Here is a 24,554-nt window from a genome sequence, read left to right as displayed (position 1 = left end):
TTAGGGTTATAATAACATGTGCTGGGTGCTTTACACACACAGCTCTAACTAGTCAAAATATGCAAGGCACGTCTTATAGTTTCTGTTAGGTGTGACAGAGACCACAGAGTTACCAGCATGGCTCCGATGTACCTCTCCTTCCTTTCTCTCTCCCCGCTGTGCCGCTCATGGGAGAAGCTAGCCCTGGACTTGAGTACTGTACACAGGAGCCGGCGGTGAGGCTGGTCACATCAGAGAATCAACTTAGAACATGTGGCTGAGTGGGAGGAGGAAGACAGGAGCAGGGCCCCGAGGATGTGGTGAGAGTCTGCGTGTATGTGCACACTTGTGTGTAAAGGGCATAGGGTCAGCTCCAGGTTACAGATAATTAAGCAGAGGAGGAAGATCGGAGAAACACCATTGTGTTTACAAGATGGATCTTCTTTGGTGTTCTTTGAAAACACAAGATAATTAATTAAAAATTACTTTGGGGTCCCTGGATAATGTTTTTTAATATATCATCTGTGCAGAGACTAAACCACACGGGGCCACTGTGCTTGTTAGGGTTATGAATGCATAAATACAGCGCAGTTAGAGATGTGAGTTTTTGCTTAAGTTCACAGTTAGGAAACAATAAAGGAACAGGACATCAAGTTCAGGATTTTCTTGTGCAATAGGGATATTTCACCAGAATATTTTAGAAAACCACCCTGAGCCACTCAAGAGTAGCAGCAGTAGGGGCAGGGGGGTTGGCTTGGTAATTAAGGAGTGCCTGCCATGCAGCCAGAGGACTGGAGTTTGGATCCCAGCACCCATGTAACAAGCCGGGTACTCCTGCAAGGATCCATGACCCAAGCTCTGAGCGAGGCAGAGTCAGGAGGACTCTGGGGCTTACTGCATTCCTGTCTAGTCTGGAATTCACAAACTCCAGCTTCAGACCGAGATCCTGCCTCAGATGAAAAGGCAGAGAGAGACAGGGGACACCTGATGCCCTTTTTATAAGCCCCCATGCCACCCCACCCCCACATAAATAAATCTTTTAAAAAAAATAGAGGTAACAAAGGAGGAATTTCTGCTCTGAGCCAAAATTTGACTAAAGCTGAGGACTTGGTTGGGGAAGTAGAGAAGTGTAGAAATACCAGGAAAAGGCAAGTGTGTCATTCTGGATTTTAGGGTAAATCACATTTACATCTAAATCTTGAAGTCAAATCATAGGACATACACTTAAAAGACACTACTTGAGATATGCTTTTCTCTAAAAAGGAATAGAATACGTAAAATCTAGTAAAAAGGCAACTGGAAAGGGCTCACTAAGGAAGCACCGTTTGAGCTGAGTCTTTCAGATTAGGGCAGGATTTGAACACATGGAGAGGAGAGAAGGGGCAGCATGAACAGAGGAGGACCAAAAGTGGAGAAATCTAACGTTCTTCATGCATTTGCCTGTAATATATAGGATGTGAAGAGAATAATGGGTGAGAAAGCTGGACCTTGAATACTAGACTAAGAAACACGGATTTTATGGTATAAATAGTAGTAAGATTGTGTGAATACGTGTGTGTGTGTGTGTGCCTCTCTCTCTCTCTCTCTCTCTCTCTCTCTCTCTCTCTCTGTGTGTGTGTGTGTGTGTGTGTGTGTGTGTGTGTGTGTGTGTGGTGCTGGGGATCAAATCTAGGGCATCATGCACACCAGGCAAGTTCTCTTTCACTGAGCTACACCAGCAGCTGAAGACATGAAATATTTTGAGGCTGAAGGTGGCAGACTCAATGCCATACTTCAAGGTTAGTTTATGGGCATTGCTATAAACCACACAGAGCAGGGGAAACAAGGAGAGAATCCAGACTAGTGGAGAAATGGCTGCAATATTAAGGCACAAGAGGACAAGCAAGGTTCATTAAACCAGTGGGTGTAGGCACATGAGAAAATGTGATGGCCAGAGGACTGCTTCAAGAAGGTAATACGAGGGCTGGAGAGATGGCTCAGTGGTTAAGAGCACTGCTCTTCAGAGGTTCTGAGTTCAATTCTCAGTACCCACATGGCAGCTCACAACTGTCTATAACTCCAGGATCCAACACCCTCACACAGACATACATGCAGGCAAAACACCAATGCACATACAAATAAAAATAAACCAAAAAAGAAGGTAATATGAGGCTGGGCATGGTTGTGCACGCTTTTCATCCCAGCATTTTGCAAGCAGATGGATCTCTGTATTCAAAGACAGGTTGATTTACATAGTAAGTTCCAAGTCAGCCAGGATTATACAGCGAGACCCTGTCTAAAAAGAAAAATAAAACTAAAGAAAGAAAAGAAAGGGTAATTTAGTGTCAATGTACAGGTAAAAAGAAGCTGGGGAGGTTGGGTAAGGGCAGTTAGGAGTTTATAAAAAATTTTTGTGAGAAAAGCATTGGGAGCAGGAAACCAGGACATCTCCAGTTTAGGAGTGGAAAGCTGATGTGGCCTGGGTGACGAGTGTAAAGGACACTGTAGCTGAAAGTGGCTGAGGTTTCAAGCCTGGGTGACCTAGACAGTGGTGGGGCTGCTCGTAACAGAAAGACAGACGTCAGAAGCAGAAGCTGGCTGCAGGGGAAACATCAGTGTGAGGAGGAGAGAGCACAGAGCTGCCCTGGGAACCGAGGGGTCACCAGATCTGAAGAGAACAAAGTGTAAAAGAAGAAAAGAAACAAAAGTCAAAGTACAAATCCAAAGATGGAGGTAAAGTTTTGTAAACACAGGGCTGGGGAGCTGGATCAGCAGTTAAGAGCCCTTGACGCTCTTCCAGAGGACCCAAGTTTGGTTCCAGCACCCATGTCAGACAGGTCACAATGCCTGCAACTCTAGCTCTGGCCTCTGTGGGCACCCATGCACAAGTGGCATGCACTCACATGGATATACACACATACATGTTAATAAAAATAAACATCTAAAACACAAAAGTTTGGGCAACTTGTGAAAAGAAGGTTAGGGAGGTCCAACCTAAGTAATAAGTCTTGTCACATAGTTAAGTATAAAACTATTTCTTGTTGAATGAATGACTTGAAACATGTGAAAAAACCCTTCCCTCTATCACACTGCCATTGAGGATTTATGCCACTCAGAGAAGGTGTCATTCAAAAAGCATGGATGAAGAGCCTTTCGAAAACTAATTCACCCCCTCCACCCACTAGGAGACTAGTATTTGATGCTAATACAATTAGGAACAAACAGGGCCGAGAAAACTGTGGCATGAGATCCCTGTGACCCACGTGGGGAAGGGAGAGAACCGACCCCTGCAAGCTGTCCTCTGTCTCCCACGGGTGTTATGGCATGTAAACCTCCTGCTTCCTAAATAAGTGCATAAACGCAAAAGATGAACAAGGAGCAATCATGAATGCCCGGATACTAAGTGGATTCTAGCCCAGCGAAATGCAGGAGTCTGCAGCGGGAGTCTGCAGCAGGAGTGCAGGAGGCTTAGAGAGGAAAAGGCTTACCTTATAGCTGACAGTCTAGCATCAGAGGAAGCCAGGTCAGGAACACAAGGCAGGAGCTCTGAGGCAGAAACTGAAGCAGAGGGCATGGAGGATGCTCTCTACAGCTTGCTCAGCCTACATTTTTATACAGTCCAGGATCACCTGCCCAGGGGAAGCACTACCTGAAATGGACTGGGACCTCCTACATCGACCATTAATCAAGAAAATGCCCTATAGACTTGCCTATCAACCAATGTCATGGAAGCATCTCAGTTGAGGTTCCCTCTTCCCAGATAACTTTAGCTTGTATCAACTTGACAAGAAGCCAGCTAGGGCACCCATTCATCTATTTAGGACACTAAATTGTTTCTAATTTTCTTCCTCTGGAAATAACACTGAGGTGAACATCTTGTATGTGTATATCTTTGCTTCTTTTTCTTGGGCTATAATCCTGGCTAAAGTGTTGATGTAAATTTTCAGGAAAATGTGTTAAAATGTGTAAAATATGTACTATAGTGTTGCATACCTTCAATCCCAGTATTCAGCAGGCAGAGGCATCTCAGTGAGTTCAAGACCAGCCTGGTCTACATAGTGAGTTCCAGAATAGCCAGGGTTACATAATAGAGGAAACTTGTCTCAAAATACAAAAACAAAACAAACAACAAAAAATCCTGTGCTATAAGCACTGAACAAGGTATGATGGTACCTGTGTATAACACTAATACTCAGAAGGCATAAAGGTCATCCTCAGCTACATAGCAACTTTAAGGTCGACCTGGGCTATATGAGACCTTGTCTTTAAAAGGCCTGACTCAGGCCTGTAATTCTAGCTATTTCAGGGAGGCTGAGACAGAAAGGTCTTGAATTCAAGGCTTGCTTGGGCTATAGGTTAAGTTAAATTCCCTGGGTAACTTAAATGAGATTTGTCTCAGAACAAAAAAATAAAAGGAAGTCTGGGGATACAGAACAGAAGTTGTTTGCCTAGCATGTGTGAGATCCTGGGTTCAATCTCCAATACATCACAAAGAAAAGAAGAAGATTGAAGGCACTTGGGGGAAATGCCTGCTGATTGATGGGTCATCTCAAAGATTTGGAGGAAGTGGGTGGAGTACACAGTAAACTGAGCTGCTGGGCACTCAGAACTGATTGATCTGTTGTCTGTGCTCTGCAAAGACAGGAGGTGGACATCCTTCAGACCAGAAACAGGAACTCAGTGGGTGGGCCCCAAAGGGGAGTACGAACTTTGAAACAGGAAAAGAAGTCTGCCTCTGATAGTAGAAGACACAGTGCTGTGCTGCCCTTTGGTCCAAGGCTATCATGCAGGCCTGCCACTCATGCCCACCTAGGCCAAGCCTTTGCTTTTTAAAAGATGTATTTCATTTTTCATTATATGTATGTGGGTCTGTGCATGTGAGTGCAGCTACCTGTGCAGAACAGAGGTGTTGGATCTCCCTAGAGCTTGAGTTACAGGTAGTTGTGAGCAGCCCAAGGTGGGTGCTGGGAACTGAACTCAGGTCCTGTGGAAGCACAGCATGTACTCTTAAACTCTTTGCCATCTCTCCAGCTCCAGGCCAAGTATTTATTCAGTATCTTGTCTTAGATTCTCTTCTTACTTATTTTATTTTGGTTTAAGTGTTGCATTAGTTTTCTTTTTTCTTTTTTTAGGTTTTTGAGATAGGGTCTCACTTTGTAGTTCTGGCTGGCCTAGAACTTGCAATGTAGACCAGGCTAGTCTTGAACTCATAGACAGTCACCTGCCTTTGTTTCCCAAGTGCTGGAATTAAAGGTGAGCACTATCACATCTGGTTTCTTTTTTCTTTTTCTTTTTTTAATTTATGTGTATGCCTGTGGGCCTGAATGTATGTATGTGTGTAGGCCTGAATGTATGTATGTGTGTATGTGCACCATGTGTGTGTTAGTAGAGACCAGAAGGCATCAGATTCCCTGGAACTGGAATCACAGGAAGTTATAAGCCTTCTGATGTGGGTTCTGAGAATTGAACCTGTGCCCTCTGCAAGAGCAGTAAGCTCTCTTAGCTGCAAAGTTATCTCTTTAGCCCCTCATTAGTTTTCTTTTTCTTTAAAAAATTGTGTAAAAATTATTTATTGTGTACGTGTGTATAATTTGTGTGTGTGTGTGTGTGTGTGTGTGTATGTGTGTGTGCCACAGAACATGTGCAGAGTTAGAGGACGACTGTGTGGAGTTGGTTCTCTCCTGCCTTTGCCCACTGAGCCATCTGGCCAGGCCACATTAGTTTTCTGTGCTTTTTTTTAAAATTTGCTTTTGTTCCAAGGACTGACATAAAGTCAGATGCAAGCAGTTGCTGGACATTGCATTTACCTCACTCCCACATCCTACCCCACACTGAGTTCTAATTGATTGTATATGCCTACAAATATTTCTGTGTTGTATTTCTTTTTTTTTTTTTTTTTTTGTTTTTTTGTTTTTTTGAGACAGGGTTTCTCTGTGTAGCTTTGCGCCTTTCCTGGAACTCATTTGGTAGTCCAGGCTGGCCTCGAACTCACAGAGATCCGCCTGGCTCTGCCTCCCGAGTGCTGGGATTAAAGGCGTGCGCCACCACCGCCCGGCTTTGTGTTGTATTTCTTTAACCTTGACTTCTGATACTCTAGTCTAAGCCACATATATATATTTCTGTCTCTTTCATTACAGGCTAAGTTTCCTGAGGACACCAATGTATCCATTATGCCGCCACTGAATGTGTATCTGGGACTTAACATAGTGTCTGGCATGGATCGGGACCACAGACTTCTTCAAATGACCCGTGATAAGGAGTACAGTGTTAGAAAGGCTGTGGGACTTCAAAAACATTTACCATTATTAGTGTATGTGTGTACTGTGTGTGTGTGTACAGTGTGTGTGTACAGTATGTGTGTGTGTGTGTGTGTGTGTGTGTGTGTATACAGGTGTGCCACAGAGGACAGTTTCCTGAGTCCATTCCCATTCTCCACTGTAGATCCCAGGGATTGAACTCAGATTCATCAGGCTTATTTGGGAAGCACGTTTACCCACTAAGCTGTTTTTCGAGTCCAGAAAGGAAGTAGGTTTGAAAGCATCATTACTTCTGTTTAAAGCTTATAAAATAAGGGGTTATGACTGATTTCAGGAAGGATTCTGCTACAAACTGAGCACCCTCACCTGGCTTTTTCATCAGTACTTGTAACTGCTAGCCCCAAATTGATTTTGAGCTGACAGAGAAATGATCTGAATTTCTGGACTTTGTAGCCATGCTATCAATAAGAACAGCACCTGGGCCCAGTGAATGGCATGGTTGGTCAAGATGTTTGCTGCCAAACCTGAACCCTGAGTTCAGTCTCCAGGACCCACATGGCTGAGGGATAGAACTGACTCCCTAAAGTTCTCCTCTAACTTCTACACATGCGCCATGGCATGTGTGCACCACCCCCTACATATATGTGCACAAAATCAAAAGATCAAATGTATAAAAAATAGCATTTGTCCAGCACTTGGGAGGCAGAGGCAGGTGGATCTCTATGAGTTGAAGGCCAGCCTGGGCTACAGGGCTAGTTCTATGACAACCAAGGCTACACAGAGAAACCCTGTCTCAAAAGCAAACAAACAAACAAACTAGCGTTTGTATGGAGTGGGGAGGTTCTTTTGTACCACACTTGATCAGTTGGTCAGACGGTAATAGGCGGATGCCTGGAACGCCATCTGGTAGAGAGCACTAATGTTTCCTCTGGGTGCATTTAACAAAAGTAATGTTACCTTGACTGTAAAATCCAGAGTGTTTCCAGGTTCTCCATCCTTTCGGGGTTGACACAGGTCTGGGGTTAGGGAAGAGTTAGTGATTGTTTTTCTCTAGCTGTTACTTGAGCACTCTGGCCTGGGAAACAGGGCACTCACCAGCAGGCAGTGACACAGAGCATGGAAATGTTGCTGGTTTGTTTCCAGTTCATCCCAGTCCAGCTTCCAACAGCTTGTAGGTCTGAGGATGAAGGGGAGTCCATAGGTCAGGGACTCACAGATTGCACTGGATTTAAGAGCCCTGGAAAAGAAAGACTCTTCTTAGTGGTATCGGGAGTCTACTTCTAACCATACCCATCTAAATTCAGCTTGGATCTAGGGCCTTCTGGGAGTTTGTGGATCAGGGTGTGTAATTTATAGAGTGTGTGGTCAGTGTCAAGCATGGAATCGGGCACACTGAAAGTTTTTAGAGCTCAACAGCCTTCCATGGGGCCCTAGAGTAAGAACAAGAACGCAGCAAAGCTGGGCTTTCCCATCCTTGTTCTACCTGAGAGCTGGATCCCCTGATGCAGCACTCCTAGGACCCAGAGGAGTGGTAGAGCTGAAGTTAGATCTTGAGACACTTTGCCCCTGAAACGCTCATTCCTACACTAACCCTATGGCTTTTGACAAACATCCATTGGATGGCTGAACACCTTTGCATCGACCTTGCTTTCTCTGCACTCAGAGGCCATGTTTCCAACTCCTGCCCCTATCTCCAAGTCTACATCTGTCCCTCTGGCTTCTACTTGCTGAGGAGCCCAACCTCACTGTTGTTGTTTTCATGACATGCTTATAACTGCTACCTGGCCACGGACTGTTTCCTGACTGCCCAGATATAACCTGAATCTCTGCACTTCCAGGCCGTGGAATCAATAAGACCAGAGTAGAAGGGCTAGGTTTCCTCAAAGCATACTTGACCACTCGCAGCTTGTACGGAGAGTCTGATGACAGGGAAGCCATCTGGTAGAGTGTGCTGATGTCTCCTTTGGGGTCATCTATTCTCAACAGGCCATCGGCCGTACCAGGAAGCAGGGATGGGCTGAGAAATCGCTCTTGGAGGTCACATTTCAGGCATACTGCAATCAAAGGAGAGTTAGGGAAGAGGCCACGTTACAAGTTACCTCAGGCTGTCACTGTGAGACAAATTCACTTTCACTAGGCAGTCAGGGCTTAGGAGGAGGTAGGAAAATGGGAAAAAGAAAGCAAGTTTGGCTTGGGGAGGAAAAGCAGACCTGCCACCCGTGTTATAGCTATTTATCCTCACTGTTTACTTGTTCTCTGAGCCTGGCGTGATGCTCCTTTGCTTTACGGCTGGGCTCACTGAGCATTTGTCTCCTAGCAAGAAGTCTGGTTTGTCATTCAGTTCAGGAGGGACAGGTGTCCTCGCCGGAGCAGCTAATGTTTGTTAGGTCTCAAACCCGGGATAATATGCAGAGGCCCTTGGGTAACCACAGAAGGAACTCTTGCCTCTGCTGCTTCCCTGCGGCTTTGGCAAGCGTGCTGGTCAGATGAAGGAAGAACAGGAAAGCAGAAGTCAGACAGTCAGCTGACTGCTACTGTTTTTCTCTGGCCTCTGCCAGGGGGCCTTCAGGACTATGGGAGGAACACGTTCCTGAAATAGCCTGTGTTTAATGCCTGGAAGGAGCCTGAGTACTGGATCTTCAAGGCCGTGGAGCTCAGCGGTGGGTTAGACCACAGGAGTGCATAGGCTGGTGCTGAGTTACACTTGTCTCTGTCTGCTACTCTGTTCTATGAAGATTTTGGCTTTTTAAAAAAATAATTTATTCTTATTTTGTATTCATTGGTGTTTTGCCTGCATATATGTCTGTGCGAAGGTGTCAGAAGCCCAGGAACTGGAGTTACAGACAGGTGTGAGCTGCCGTGTGGGTGCTGGGAATTGAACCTGGATCCTCTGGAAGAGCAGCCAGCGCTCTTAACTGCTGAGCCACCTCTCCAGGCCCCTTCCCCCCCTGCAGGCTCTCCTGCAGCCCAGATTGACCTCTGACTTGCTATGTAGCTGAAGATGACCTTGAACTCCTGTCCTCCTGCCTCTGCCTCACGAGTGCTGTGGTTTCAGGTGTGTGTTACTGTTCCTGGCTTTGAATTAGGTTTCTATTCCAGCAGTTACCTCCAGGTGCCAAATGCCTGAATCCTTGATGCTACGAAACGTTAAAATATAGATCTGGTTGGAATATCAATAGCAAACTTGCAACTATATGAACACTGAATCCTTGTGAGAAGGCTCGTAGGTTCTGGTGATTTGTGGAATGACCAGACTGCCACGTGAGGTAAAAATAAAAGCAGAAGTAATTGCAGTGGCATACATCTATGAAAGTGTCATCTAACTAACATTTGTTATGTTATATACTAATTTAAAAACCAAACAAAAATGTCAAAGTAACATGGGAAAAATGGAGTGGGCGATAGATTCAGCTGGATTTCCTGGGCCCAGTTCATAAGACGTAGACTTTAATTTATCTCATTGAACCCAGGAGGGACTTTGTCCAGGAATGTGCCTCCCTTCATTTCTTCTCTGCCTGACTTCTCCATTACTGGTCACTGGGATTTAGGATTGGGAAGCTCTGTCCATCTGGATGAAGGTCTCATTGGTTGCAGTAAGAATCATCCTAAGAGGTCATGTGCAGTGGTGCATACCCATAACTCCAGTTCTCAGGAGGTGGAGGCAGGAGGATCAGGAGTTCCAGGCTAGGCTAAGCTCATAGTGAGTTCCAGGCCAGCCTGTGTAAGACCAATTAAATCAAAATCTTTGGGGTGCTTCTCACCATCCGGAGCTCAGGTACAGAGATGGCAGAGCCCACACCAGAGAACAAGACACTCAGCTGCCTACACACTCCGGCACAGGGAGACCTCTAAGGGAAGCCCAGAGAGACGGTGAAGTGCTCCAGGCAGTCATGAAAAACAGGTGGAGAAGCTTAAAAAGAAGACTCAACATTCCTTCAAGGAGCCTGTGTCAGGACAGCTCAGAGATCTTGTTTTTATGTGGTGAGTCTCGTGCTCAGAAGTCTACACGGACTACATCAGCTTAAAAAATAACAGGTAGCTACAGTCCGATCTTCGTTGTGGTTGTTTATAATCTCCATGGGCTGCATCACTCTGGAAAAGACCTAATTTCTCCAGACTCCTTTCCAGTTGTGCCTGACATCTGGATTCCAGTGAGGCCCTCGCTTGTAGAAGAGCTGATCTAAGATATGCATGCACGCTGAAGCTCTGTAGACTTCTGAAGTATGGCTACAGTTGGACTATATTCTGGCTCTGACCCTGGTAATAAAAGCTTTGGAGAGGTGGTGTGGGGGGAAGCTGGAGAAATACAGATGCTGTAGCAGTAGGGACAAAATAGGTTGCAGTAGTTCCTGGTCTTTGAGGGTCCCAACTCCATTAGTGAGAGAAGTGAATCACTATCCCTTTTGTTTAGAGTGGCCTAAGCACCAGGTGGGTTAGTAGTGGGCAAAGGCCTAAGTTCTGGAGGTAGGTAGACCTGTGTTTGATGAGTGTATTCCGGGCAAGAATTGTGAAGAGTACAAATAGAGATTTCTGATCCTAAGATGAAGAAGGGGCCCTGTGCTTTTCTGTGAAGCCCTAGGAAAGAGTTTAATTTCTTTGTCTTACCTTCTTCATGTGTAAACACAGGTATAATATTATATTTGGTTTGTAGACAGATTTTTCACACACTAAGACAGATCTTTAAAGATCTTACAATTGCTATTGGCCAGGCAGACAATCTTAGCACTTGAATTCTCCCAGGAAGGATACAATTATACTGCGAAGTGACAAGAAACCAGTATGTCGTGTTTAACTGACAGTGCTTCCGTTCTTAATTGCATACAAATAGTGGCATGTCTTATAATGGATAGCGTCTTAGACCTGATGACATATTTGGTGACAGCATCTGCCTGGTGGTGGTGTGTACAGCAGAGGGAACTATCAAGAAAAGAAGCCAGCATGGTAATTTGGCAGGGGAAAGGCACACAGATGTCGAACATCAGCCGGCTTCTGTGTGAAGCTGCTGGCTGCTTTTAAGGGAGGAAAGTGAATGAGTGAATCCCAGAGGATGGGATAGGGAGGAACTGGTAGGATCGCTTGGGACACGATACAAAGGAGGTCCTGGGGAGACATTTTACAGGCAAAGGAAAACAGGTTATTATCAGGTTAAGCCATCAAAGGCATTCCAGGCCCTAGGTGTGTGTGTGTGTGTGTGTGTGTGTGTGTGTGTGTGTGTGTGTGTGTGTGTGTGAGCTATGGAACATATGTGTAGGCCAGAGAACAACCTGTGGGAGTCTGTTCTTCCATACCATGGGACCTGGGACTGAACTCCAGTTGTCAGGCTTAGTGGCAAGTGCCTTTATCCACTGAACCATCTTGCTGGTCCCAAGCCCTGGGGTTAAACAGAAAACGATGGAGGAGGGAGGACAGGGGGATCCGTGGCTGATATGTAAAATTAAATTAAATTATAAAATTAAAAAATAATAATAATTAAAAAAAGAAAATGATGCAGAATCTGATAGCTGTCCCTGGAAGGAGGGGAACCACATTCCTATATAATTAGACTTCCAGAGGGCTTTCCCCCATCCTGAAAAGGTGACAGTCATAGCAGAGTTCTATTACAGTAGGAGAAGAGATTTTAAACACATTGTTAATTGGGGCTGGAGAGATGCCCAGCAGTTAAGAACACTGGCTGCTCTTGCAGAGGACCAGGTTCAGTTCCCAGACCCACATGGCAACTCACAATCATCTGTCAGCTTCAGGGGATCCAACGCTCTCTTTCAGCCTCTGTGAGCACTGCATGCACATGGTGCACAAACTTACATGCAGGCAAAATACCCATATACACTAAAATATATTAACATATATACGGAGCCTTCAGAGGTGGTATAAAGCACATGTCATGTCAGCACCTGGGAAAGGGCTTTGGAAAGCATGATACCCAGTTCTACTTACAACCCCCAGTGAGCTCTGTAGTTGCTACCACTATTCTGTTCTGTGGAGAAAATGGGTACAAACTGACAGCCCCAAACACACTTTAATGTCTTCCCTGAGGAGATGGGTCCTCAGGAGTCGCCCTTCTTAAACTCAGTGTGGCTGATTATACTGCTAAGTCCATTTGACACCAGCCACTACAGTATCAAGGACCTTGTTGACATGCCTGGTGCTGGCTAGCCGCCTGAACTTCTTTGTGAACATGATCCTGGGCTCAGGTTGCCCTCCTCGGAGCTTGCTTCTGAGTTGTTGGAGTTTTCTCAATTTGATGTCTAGCTAGTGAGACTTTTTAAGAATTTCATTTCAGTTTATGTGTATGAGTGTCTGTCTGTCTGTTTGTGTATGTATGCACACTACATGAGTGTAGTGGCTGAAGAAGGTGTCAGATCCCCTGGAACTGGAGTTACAGGAGATTATGAGCTGCCTTGTGGGTGCTGGGAACTGATTCCAAGTCCTCCACAAGAGCAGCCAGTGCTCTTAGCCGCCGAGCCATCTCTCCAGCCCCCGAGAAGATTTTTATTTACTGTTATTATTCTTACCACAGGCAGTGCTGATATTACCAAGGTAACAGACTCTTGAATTATAGTACCAACAACACCTACCACATTAAGAGTGAGAATACTGAGGACAGTGCATGATTCAGTGTATCCTGCTATGGTATAGCTGATTTCTTATCATTGAGGCATCAAGGACTTTACCTCTGTAACTGCTTGGCTCTTGCTGGCTGGGATGGCCACTCTGTAGAGCTTTTCTCTTTATATCCATGCTGTCACTAGACAGCGTCACCCAAGCCTCCTCCAACCCCTAGGCCTCAAATGATCTGTATTCTGGTGACTCACCAGAGTCATCTAGACTTCTAATCCTAGACAAGGACAGACTTAGCCCACAGAACCTATCTTTTCAGGGTTGTGTACTTGGATTATCTCTTGCCCTGGAAGAAGGAGGAAGGGTCTGTGGAGCAAGAAGAAGATGGATGTGTTCTTGGTCGGTTTCACTATTATGCAGCCAGGCTTTGAAGAAGATCTCCATGCTGACAACATCGTTGTCGAGACTCTGAAGGACAATGTCAGCTTCCAGGATAGCACTCTCTGCAGAAGAAAGGAAAATGGTGGTTAAGGTAGTTTTTTGGGGAGGTTGTTTTTTAAAAAAATCTTATTGTGCCGGGCGGTGGTGGCGCACGCCTTTAATCCCAGCACTCGGGAGGCAGAGCCAGACGGATCTCTGTGAGTTCGAGGCCAGCCTGGGCTACCAAGTGAGTTCCAGGAAAGGCACAAAGCTACACAAAGAAACCCTTGTCTCGAAGAAAAAAAAATCTTATTGTTTACGTTAAGATTTTTTTTGGGGGGGGGCAGAAGGTGAGGTTGGGAAGATGACTATTAAGAGTATGTACTGCTCTTGCAGAGGACCTGAGTTCAACCCCTAGCACCTATATCAGGTGGCTCACTGCCTGTAACTCCAGTTCCTGGGGTCTGATGCTCTCTCTTCTTCTAAACTCCAAGGGTACATGCACTCACACAGGCATACACATAATTAAAAATACAAATAAGTCTTTACAATTATTTTAAAAATAGATTTATTTTAATTAACAATTATTTACATGTTGGGGCTGGAGAGATGGCTCAGCTGTTGAGAGCATTGTTCTTGCAGAGGATCTGGGTTTGATAGCCAGCACCCACATGGTGGCTCAAAACTGTCTGTAACTCAAGTCCCAAGGGATCTAACACCCTCTTTGGACCTCAGCAGGCACTAGCCATGCATGTGGTAGACATATATGCATGCAGGGAACATACTCATACATGTAAAATAATAAAATAAATCTAAAAATGTTAAAAATAGTTATGTGTTTGGGTGTTTTGTCTGCATGTAAATTTGTGCATCACAAATGTGCCTGACACCCACAGAGGGCAAAGAGGGTATCAAATGCCTTAGAACCAGAGGTATAGACAGCTGCTGTGAGCTATCTTGAGGGTGCTGGGAATTGAATTTAGAAGAGTACTTTTAACTGCTGAGTTATTTCTCCAGCCACTTGTTTTAGTTTTTAATTATGTGTATGTGTGTATGTAGGTATGTGTATGCAAATGCAAGTATCTGTGGAGGTCAGAAGAGGTGTCTGCTTCCCCTGAGCTGGAGTTACAGATGGTTATGAGCTACCTGTGTGCCAGGAACCTCTGGGAGAATAGCAACTACTGAATCATCTCTCCAGCCCAAGTGTCTAATTATTATTGCTGTTGTTATTATAATTATTTTTGAGACAGAGTTTAACTGTGTATCCCTGGCTCTCCTAGATCTCACTATGTAGATCAGGATGGCTTTGAACTCATAGAGATCTACCTGCCTCTACCTCAAGTATTGGGATTAAAAGCATGCACAAAACCACACCCAGTTAAGTGTTTAATTTTTAATTAAATGATTTTTTTTCAAGATAGAGTCTTGCTATGTAGCTCTGGCTGACCCAGCATGCACTGTGTCGAGCAGGCCTTGACCCTGACACAAGCCTCCTGCCTTTGCTTCCCAGTTGCTGGGATTACAAACATGAGCCATCACACACATTTAATTTTTTAATTGGAAATCTTGAAAATTAGAAACTTTAAGTGTACCTATCTCCCGACACATCAAGTGTATGTCTCAGGATCTGTGCTAGACACAGTCTTGGAGTGTATACAGGACACATATACAAAGACATTAGGCACAGCATTGTCATACCAACAATCAAACTCCAAACAGGGAGCAAGTCTCATGTCCATCAACAGAGGAATGCTTAAACAAATTACAACACACTCAAACTGGTGTGTACTATGTAACTGTTAACATTTAAAGATAAATACACCAACATGGGAATCTAGAAGGAGCCGTGAAGGAAGTTGTAGGGCAGATATGACCCCATGTGTGTGGACATAAAACTACCTGCATAAGTGCACACGTGAGTATGCACACGATCTTTATAAAGGTCTGCAAGGCGGCCGCCATCCAACTGTCAGCTGTTGGGGAGCAGAAACGGGCAGGGCTCTGAGACACATTCCCTTCTTAGTTACACTCCTACATTCTTTACTTTTTATCTGAACTGTGTACTTCTGTTATAAAATAGCCTAAGGGTCTGGAGAGATGACTCAGTAGTTAATGCTTGTTGTTCTTGCGAAGGACCAGAGTTCGGTTCCAGCACTCACACTGGGCAACTCGCAGACACCTGAAACTCTAAGGGATCCAATGTCCTCTTCTGGCATCCACAGGCACCTGCACAAACATGGCATGTACACACACACACCCCAAATAAGTAAAATAAATCTTTAAAAAAACACTAAAATATTCTAGAATATAAAATGTATGAAAAATTACACAACAATGCAGGCTAGTGATTAACAAGGGCCATATCAGTTTTATGTTGTCATTTATAAATTTAATTATTACCTCTTAAAATGCTTCTGCACATTTCAAAGAAAAAAGATGAACCATTGTATTGGGCTCTACCTTACGATATAGATGATGGAATTAGTCATCGGTACGCTGTCTCACAAGTGCGTTTGACATAAAGAGGAGGGGCTGGGCTGGCGTGTGATGAGTGTCTCTGGGTAGGTGGGTTGACAGGCTTTCCTGGAGTACTTCAGAATTCAGCCAGATCTACCTCTGCCTCTGTTATCGGGGTCTGCAGATAACGGCTGTCAGGGAAAGTCAAATAGAAAGTAGTGGAGGAAAGCTTGGACAGAGAACGTGAGGGAAGAGCTAAGGAGAAACCTTGAGGGGCTTGCTGAGATACAAAGGGCCTAAGAAAAGCCAGTGGCTCAAATGAATTAACTTCTGTGTGTGACTCATGAATGCAGGGCCGTTTATTTCTAGAACGACATTCCTGAGGACAAGTTGGTAGAGGTGGCAGACTCTCCACCACCAGAACAAAGAAGGTTCAGTCCAGTGTGCTGGCTCCAACACAGGAGGTGTGGGCCATTAGATGACTTCACAGCTCATTCGAGGACTTCTCCTGCGGCCAACAGGGATAGCAAGCACACTTTGTTTCTTTTTTCTGGTCAGCATGATCAACTCTGCTAAACAGTTATGCAGATTTATTCATTACTAGCTCTTTCATTCACTTGTCAGGAGCACGCACAACTCTCTGCCCCTGTGGATTTTTTTTTTTTTTTTTTTCGAGACAGGGTTTCTCCGTGTAGTCTTGATGCCTGTCCTGGATCTCGCTCTGTAGACCAGGCTGGCCTCAAACTCACAGAGATCCGCCTGGCTCTGCCTCCCGAGTACTGGGATTAAAGGTGTGTGCCACCACCACCCGGCTGCCCCTGTGGAATTTTAAAAGCAGCATTATTCTCGAGCATTCCTTCTCAAATTCTCATCTGTTCCACCGTGTCTTATGGTACTATGATAATAAGCATAAAGATATTGCCAAAGAAATATTTTAAAAATTACGTGGATTTGGTGATGGTATAGGAGAACAACTGCTCGTTTATTGTTCTTTTTTCCTAAGCCTTTGAACTTTGATTTGAGTAACACGTTTAGGGATGAGTGAGCAGCTTTCCCCTAGTGAGGCAAAAGAGCTATTAAAGTTACAAGGGCAAGTATAGAGCTAAAGAAATGGAATTGAGGGGCTGGAGAAGTGGCTCAGTGGTTAAGAGCACTAGCTGCCTTTCTAAAGGAGATCTGGGTTCAAATCCCAGTACCTACACTTTGGCTACTAACTGCCTCTAACTCCAGTTTCCAGGGGATCCAGCTGGCCACCCTCTGGCTTTCCCAGGCACCAGGCACACATGTGATGCACATACTGTTGGAGGCTAGCTCTGACCTGTCGAGGGTTCTTGAGGGGAGGAGTGAGGAATTGAGAAATAATAGAAGAAATATAGACGTAGACGGAGAGAAAGACAGAGACACAGGATAGCTTTGGGAGGGCCCTGGGTCAATACCCAGTTGCCCCGGGTTTAATCATGATAGACTTTTTATACATCAGCAAGGGGAGGAGCAAAAGACCTCCCCCTTTCAAGGTCGAGGCACAAAGTACCAACAAGTGCAGGCCCTTCAAAACACCTGATAACCATGCCCTTGGCCAAATCATCCTATTATGCATCCCTGCTGGGTAAAGCAAGCTCAGACTCTCTGACCTTGTGAGTTGGGCCTTACTAGGGAGCCTCTGTGGGTCCCCACCACATACATACAAAACATTCATACACATAACGTAAAAATAGATTTTTAAAAAAGAGAGGCTCAGAGAAGTGAGTATAAAGGGTAGAAGATTAAAAACTCTAATGCTGGGAAATGGGGAGACGTCATTATCCATAATAAGAACCTAGAAATAACAACAGCAACCAAAGGGGTTCCTAAAGTAGTTAAAACTATGAATTTAACATGGAGTGATGAGACCATGGAAAAACAGTTTTTTTTTTTGTTTGTTTTTTTTTAGAAGAAATGAATGAAGGTGGGTGTGTGGGTGTGCTGGCTCATACCTAGCACATAAGAGGCAGAGGTAAGTGGATCTCTGTAAGTTCAAAGCCATCCTGTTTTACATAGAGACTTCCAGGTTAGCCAGAGAAACACAGTGAAACCACATCTTAAAAAAAAAAAAAAAAAAAAAAGAGAAAAAAGAAGGGAGAAATGTTTCCTTTAACAGCAAATACTCTAAGACTAGAACAAGACAAAAGACAAGCATGACGCCCTGCACAAGGATGCCATGCAAACCGCTGGACTTTGCAGTAGCTTTACTGATGGTCCTGTTGTAACGTCTCGAGGATGGACATGCACAGTGGACAGGGAGAAAACTCACCAGAAGTGGAACACAGATGAAGCAACAGGGGTACAGAGACCTTCTCTAAGCGTGGCTCCTACACCTGTCCCAGTGGCAGATGTGGGTGTCATCTCTGCTCTTGCAGATAATGGCAGCTGCAATTCTTTCTCTAAATATTCTAGCTTTTCCATTAGTTCTGAGCTTGGGAAGCTAAATGCCCGAGAGGGTGCTGGCCAAGCCACTTGGAATAACCAGTCCTTGAACATGGCACCTCTGCGGTGGAAATGCCATGCCATCAGATGAGCCAGGCAGCCAGTCCTCCCCAGCCGTGTTCATTGTTCGTGTTTCTGACTTTCTGAAAATGTTATTTGTTTTTATGTGTATAGGTGCTTTGCCCGAATGTGTGTCTGGGGGCCATGTGTGTGCAGTGTCCATGGAGGCCAGAAAAGGGCATTGGATCCCCTGGAGCTGGAGTTACAGATAACTGTGGGGCACCTTATGGATGATGGGAATTGGTGGGAAGCAAACCTGAGACCTCTCGAAGAGCGGCTAATGTTTGTAACTGCTGAGCCATCTCTCTAACCCCCCCCTTCTTTCTTTCTTTCTTTTTTTTTTTTCTGGTTTTTTGAGACAGGGTTTCTCTGTGTGGTTTTGGTGCCTGTCCTGGAACTCGCTTTGTAGACCAGGCTGGCCTTGAACTCACAGAGATCCGCCTGGCTCTGCCTCCTAAGTGCTGGGATTAAAGGCGTGCGCCACCACCGCCCGGCTCCAGTCCCATTTCTAACTTCTTAACGTATGTACTCCAGGAACAGTAACAGCAGAACTTTTTCCTTTGAAGAAACTCTCATGTTGTCTCCACAGTGGTGTTGCGCTTCAGGTCTGAGTCTTCATATCGCTGTCTCAGAAGGAGTGGTATCCTTTCAGGGACAAGATAGAGATGGCTCCTCCGTTAGGAGCACTGGCTGTTCTTCCAAAGGACTCATGTTCGACTCTACTGTCACCTAGTCACCTTGGAGCACTTGGTATGACCCACCGTTCCTCAGAGATCCCACCCTCCTCTTCCTCTGTGATGGCCTAGGCTGTTCCTCCTCATTACTACCTGTTGACGTCCTGTTTTTCAAGATCAAGTTCAAATGTCCTGATCCACCCTCTGTTTGTAGGGGATGTTGGCAGGCGTATAGTTCATTTTACATTCTGTGTAGTCACAGTTGTGATTGGGGGACACATTTGGTCTTCTCCATTTAAATGAAGCCTTCTTTTCTCCTACACCCTCCCCATCCCCCAGTTCAGGGCCTCCCTTTGTTTTTCCTGTGACTCCTCTGCTTCAGCTAAGTTAGTCTCCCTGTCACATGACTTCCTTCCTTCCTTAGGACTTTTATTACTCTGTTAATCCATGGCATGCGCCTCCTCCAGCATTTGACTCAGAACTTCGTCCAGGAGCTATGTTGAAATTGTCTTCCTTTGTCTGCTTTAATTAGGACTGACTGGATGTCTGTGGGCTTCATTTATACAGTGTTAATCACACTCATGATGTTAATACTCTTGTGTTATACTCTCAAGGTAATCATACACATTTATTTCTTCTGAAGGGTCTCTTCTCCTGAGTCTATGAAAGGCAGTGAGATTTAGTGGAAAGACCAGGACTTGAATGGTGCCTTTGAATATTGTTAGTTGTGTGTTCTGGGGTGAGGACACTAACCTATTTCCTAGTTGCCATGGAGCACCACAGTGTGAGATGTTTATAAATAGCATGCAGTAGGTCCAACTTTCCTCCTCCTCCTCTTCTCCTTTCTCCTCCTCCCCCTCTCACTGTTACGCTGAGATAAAACAGGGTCTCATATGGACCAGGTTGGTCTCACACCCATCATGTAGCCACGTGATCTTGAACTTCTCATCTTCCCGTCTTCACTGTCTGGGTGTGGGGATGATAGGGATTGGCATTCGCCACTGTAGCCAGTTTATGTGGTGCTGAGGGCCAAGCCCAGGGCTTTGTGTGTCTAAGATAAGCATGCTAGTAACTGAGCTACATGCCCAGCCCATTCCCTCTTCTCTCATCTACAGAATGAGTCACTCTCATAGGTCAAAAAAAAAAAAAAAAAAAAAAAGTGCTTTCATTTTTCTTGAAACTTTTTTTTTTGGTTGTTGTCCTTGGCTTCTGCCTCATCATATGTAAGAACACCAGCACCTGCTGCAGTGTTACTCATACATATAACTAAACGTGCTAAACCTGGGAGTTGGAGAGAAAATATTGTTCTTGGATGCTGAAGAGCAGCTCCCACGTTGGCTAGAAGGCAGGGCATTCTGTGTGTGATGAAACTGATGAAACAGGCCCCCTTGACAGGGTGCCTGAGTGAAACTACAGCTAAATTGTTCGGTAGCCTCGCCTGAGTCATTGTCTCCACAGGAGGCCGCATCCATAGTCTATGTGTGGACCTATTCTGCCCCCTAGTGGTCACAAGCAGTGACAGCCTTCACGGAGCTCATTAAGCTCTGAAGGGGGGGTTGGGGGTTGGAGGTGGGGTAGCAGGGGGGTCAAATAATGCCTACAGCCTAAATAACTCTAAAGCAGTATCACACAACTCTAGCGTATCTTTTAAAATATTTTATTTTCTGGGTATGTGTGTATACCTGAAAGTATGTATGTGTTTCGTGTTGGGGGAGGGGGTGCAGAAGCCGTGGACTTGCATTTACAGACTACCATGAGCTGTCAGGTGGGTGCTGAGAAGCAACCCCTGACCTTTGGAAGGGCGAGAGCCCCTTACCACTGAGGTCTCTCTCCAGCCCTCTGAAGTTTGTTTTTGATGGGATTCTACACGTGTATTAGATGACTGTATTTTTCTTGACATAAAATGTCTAGGTTAGTGGGCCTTAGGTGGTTCCAAGAAAATGGAACTCCCAAACAGTCCTGCAGCTCATAAGTACTCCCACAAGGTCCTAGAGATCAGCCCTGTTCTACCAAGAGCCCTGATGTGGCCTGCTCTTGGGAGTCATGAGTGAGAACCCTCTGAAATTGCATACAGCGTCATCAGTGTGTGTGAAGGTGCGTTTGGGTAGGGGAAGCCTTTACCAGATTCTCAGAAAGTCTCTGTCGGCCTTAAGATATCAGCCAACATTTATTATTATTTTGTATACTTGTGTACATGGGGATGTGTGCTTGTAAATGAAGGTGCCTGTGGAGGCCTGAGGCATTAGATCTCCCGAATCTGAAATCATGTGTGGTTATGAGTCACCTGATATGGGTTCTGGGAATTGAACTCCCATCCTCTGCAGGGGCTTGACATACTTTTAGCCAGTAAGCCATAGTTCTAGCCCCTGAAGCTCTCTTTTAAAAAATTATTTATTTTGTGTGTATGTGTGTGTGTGTGTGTTGTGTGTGCATGTGTGCATGCACACGTGCATATGTGTGGCAGTCCGAGGACAACCTGCAGGAGTCAGTCCCCTCCTTCCACCATGTGGGTCTGAGAGGTCAGACTCAGGTCATCAGGCTTAGTGACAACCACTACGTCATCTCCCTAGTCCCTGAATCTCTTGTTCTTTGGTTTGTGTGTTTTAAGGGAACACATGGGGACTGTCCTTTAGTAGTCTTATGAGTATTCCCTGGCAGCTAACCCTGCACTGGGTTCTGTGACTGTGCCTACTCTGGATGCTACAGATGTAGTCAGAGGGGCTTTAGCCAGACCAGAGTGTATATATATATATATATATATATATATATATATATATATATATGTGATATATATATATGTGATATATATATATATATATATATATATATATATATATATATATATATATATATATATATACACTGCTGTGTGTCACCCCTGGTACCTTGTCCATCCCCATGTCACCGGGACTAGCCTAGTGCCTGGCACACAGCAGGGTTCAGTAAATGCTTCAATGCCAGGCTGCTGAATAGTTTCTCTGTGACCTCAGGCCAGTTACTTGGCCTCTGTCACTTCAACTCTTACATCTGTGTGCTGGTTTGAATGGATGCCCCCTACAGTCTAAGGCATTTGAATACTTGGTCCTCAGTTAGTGGCGTTATTTGGGGAGGTTTAGGAAATGTGGCATTGCTGGAGGAAGTGTGTCACTGGAGTGGGCTTGAAGAGCTTAAGGCCTGGATCTACTGCCAGATTGTCCTTTCTGCTTTGTGGTTGTGGTTGAAGATATGAGCTCTCCTGTTGCCATGCCTGGTGCTGTGCCTGCTGCCTGGTGCATGTCCAACTGCCTGCTGCTGTGCCTGCTGCCTGGTGCTGTGCCTGCTGCCTGCTGCTGTGCCTAGTGCCTGGTGCATGTCCACTGCCCGCTGCTGTGCCTGGTGCCTGGTGCCTGTCCGCTGCCCGCTGCTGTGCCTGCTGCCTGGTGCATGTCCAACTGCCTGCTGCTGTGCCTGCTGCCTGGTGCATGTCCAACTGCCTGCTGCTGTGCCTGCTGCCTGGTGCATGTCCAACTGCCTGCTGCTGTGCCTGCTGCCTGCTGCTGTGCCTAGTGCCTGGTGCATGTCCACTGCCCGCTGCTGTGCCTGCTGCCTGGTGCATGTCCAACTGCCTGCTGCTGTGCCTGCTGCCTGCTGCTGTGCCTAGTGCCTGGTGCATGTCCACTGCCCGCTGCTGTGCCTGGTGCCTGGTGCCTGTCCGCTGCCCGCTGCTGTGCCTGGTGCCTGGTGCTGTGCCTGATGCCTAGTGCTGTGCCTGGTGCCTGGTGCTGTGCCTGGTGCCTGATGCCTGTCCACTGCCTGGTGCCTGTCCGCTGCCCGCTGCTGTGCCTGCTGCCATGCTGTCCCTACCTTTGAACTCTGCCCCCTCTGCAACCATAAGCCAAAACAAACTCTTCCTTCTATACGTTGCCTCGGTCATGTTTTTTTATTCCAGCCACAGGAAAGTAACTAATGCTGTAAGTTGGAAATGATAGTGATGCCCAGGCTGAGAGCTCACTGAGTAGAAAATGAGGGCACTGGACACCCGGGAGCACTGTAGACTTGAAAGCACCGTGCAGCTCCTGGGCATAAAGATGAAAGTTATCTCTCGGAAGTCTACAAGGATGCGAACATTTTAGACACTTTTAAAAGCCTTGCCATTTCTTTTTCTTTTTTCATGTGTGCTAAAAATGTCAATGAAGTATATGATCCAAATTGAAAGAAAACATTTTAAACTATGGTTCTCAATGGTCCTATTTTCATTTTATTAAAAGAAAATGAAGCCCTACGTAAAAGAAGTTGCTTAGTAGCGATTGAAATATGCTGAAGTCTAAAGTTGTATTTGGAGCTGGGGAGATGGCTCAGTTGGCAAAAATTTTTTGCCTGATAAGCATGAGGTCCTGAGTTCAATCCCCAGATTCCATGTGAAAATGCTGGGGTGTGGTGGTGCACACTTGTAATTCAAGCACTGGAGAGGCAGAGGCAGGAGGATACCTGGGGCTCACTGGACAGCTGGTTTAGTCTAACCGGTGAGCTCTAGACCCACCAGAGAACCTGTCTCAAAGGAGGGTGACATCTGAGGCTGCGATGCCCCACGTATCTCCCATATCAATAAAACATACAAACAGAGTAAGTATTGTTTGGCTTGGTAAACACTAGTTAGGAGATATTTAAAAACCCTCCATGGTGGCACGTGCCTGTAACTGCAGTACTAGGGAGACTGAGGCAGAATTTCTGTGCATTTGGCTATGGGGTAGGTACCAAGTACCAGGGCAGTCAGAGACCCTGTTTCAAAAACAAAAGTCTTTTGTTACTCATGCAGACATTAATTTATTTTTTATTTTTAAAAAAGATTTATTTATTTATTATTATTATGTATACAGCATATATGACTGCAGGCCAGAAGAGGGCACCAGATCTCATTACAGATGGTTGTGAGTCACCATGTGGTTGCTGGGAATTGAACTCAGGACCTCTGGAAGAGTAGTCAGTGCTCTTAACCTCTGAGCCATCTCTCCAGCCCCCAGACATTAATTTATATATCACACAACTTTAAAGTATTTAATGTAAACTGATCATCAAAAACATAAAGCTGACTGGGCAGTAGTGTTTCCACAGGCACCATGTTGAGAGAGGAAGACAGGAAAGGGTGGATGAGGAAAGGGCTGGGAAGACATTCAGTCTGATGGCCTGGCCCCAACAACTGCAGCAGAGCATCTTGTCTCCTTTAAACACTTAAAATTTTATTATTAATCATCATTATTTATGTGTGCGAGCAGGCACACACAGCTGCACATGGACCAGGGAACAAGTGTGGAGGTCAGAGCACAACTTCTGGGAGTCAGTGTTCTAATTTCACTGTGCAATCTGGGGATTGAACTCGGATCATCGAGCTTGCCTAGTGAGCTAAGCTGAGTAAGAAAAAGTTGAAAAGGTCTCTGAAACTGAAGAAAATCCCGAAGGATGCATGTGCATGCACACCTAGGCTGCACGACTGTGATTCTGCATGTGCCCGTGCATATTTGCATCACTGGAAGAGTGTTTTCAGGACACTGCATTCATAAAAGAGGAACTGGTGGCTCAAAAGAAACCTCTATAAAAATTTCAAAGATATTTACAACTCCCCCCTAAAAGAGCTGTTGCAACTTTGTGTTTAGATGTCCTGTGTTGTAAATCCCAGCACCCCCCCCCCCCGCCAGTTTTCCGTTGTCCTTTGACATCATAGCGCCTTTTT

The 24,554-nt window shown here is 45.3% G+C and overlaps 1 protein-coding gene across 1 annotated transcript in view; it reads right to left on the bottom strand.

Annotated features, from left to right (window-relative positions):
• Positions 1-24,554, bottom strand: part of M1ap (meiosis 1 associated protein) — a 74,739-nt gene that overhangs the window by 18,365 nt on the left and 31,820 nt on the right. The window contains exons 4-6 of the mRNA XM_059258022.1: positions 13,103-13,276; positions 8,107-8,269; positions 7,311-7,452 (exon numbers count right to left, since the gene is read on the bottom strand). Coding sequence (XP_059114005.1) covers positions 7,311-7,452; positions 8,107-8,269; positions 13,103-13,276 — 479 coding nt within the window. The remainder of the gene's footprint in view (positions 1-7,310; positions 7,453-8,106; positions 8,270-13,102; positions 13,277-24,554) is intronic.

This window comes from Peromyscus eremicus, chromosome 3 (assembly GCF_949786415.1).
Source record: "Peromyscus eremicus chromosome 3, PerEre_H2_v1, whole genome shotgun sequence".
NCBI lineage: Eukaryota > Metazoa > Chordata > Mammalia > Rodentia > Cricetidae > Peromyscus > Peromyscus eremicus.
This window is presented reverse-complemented; position numbering and strand designations above follow the sequence as displayed.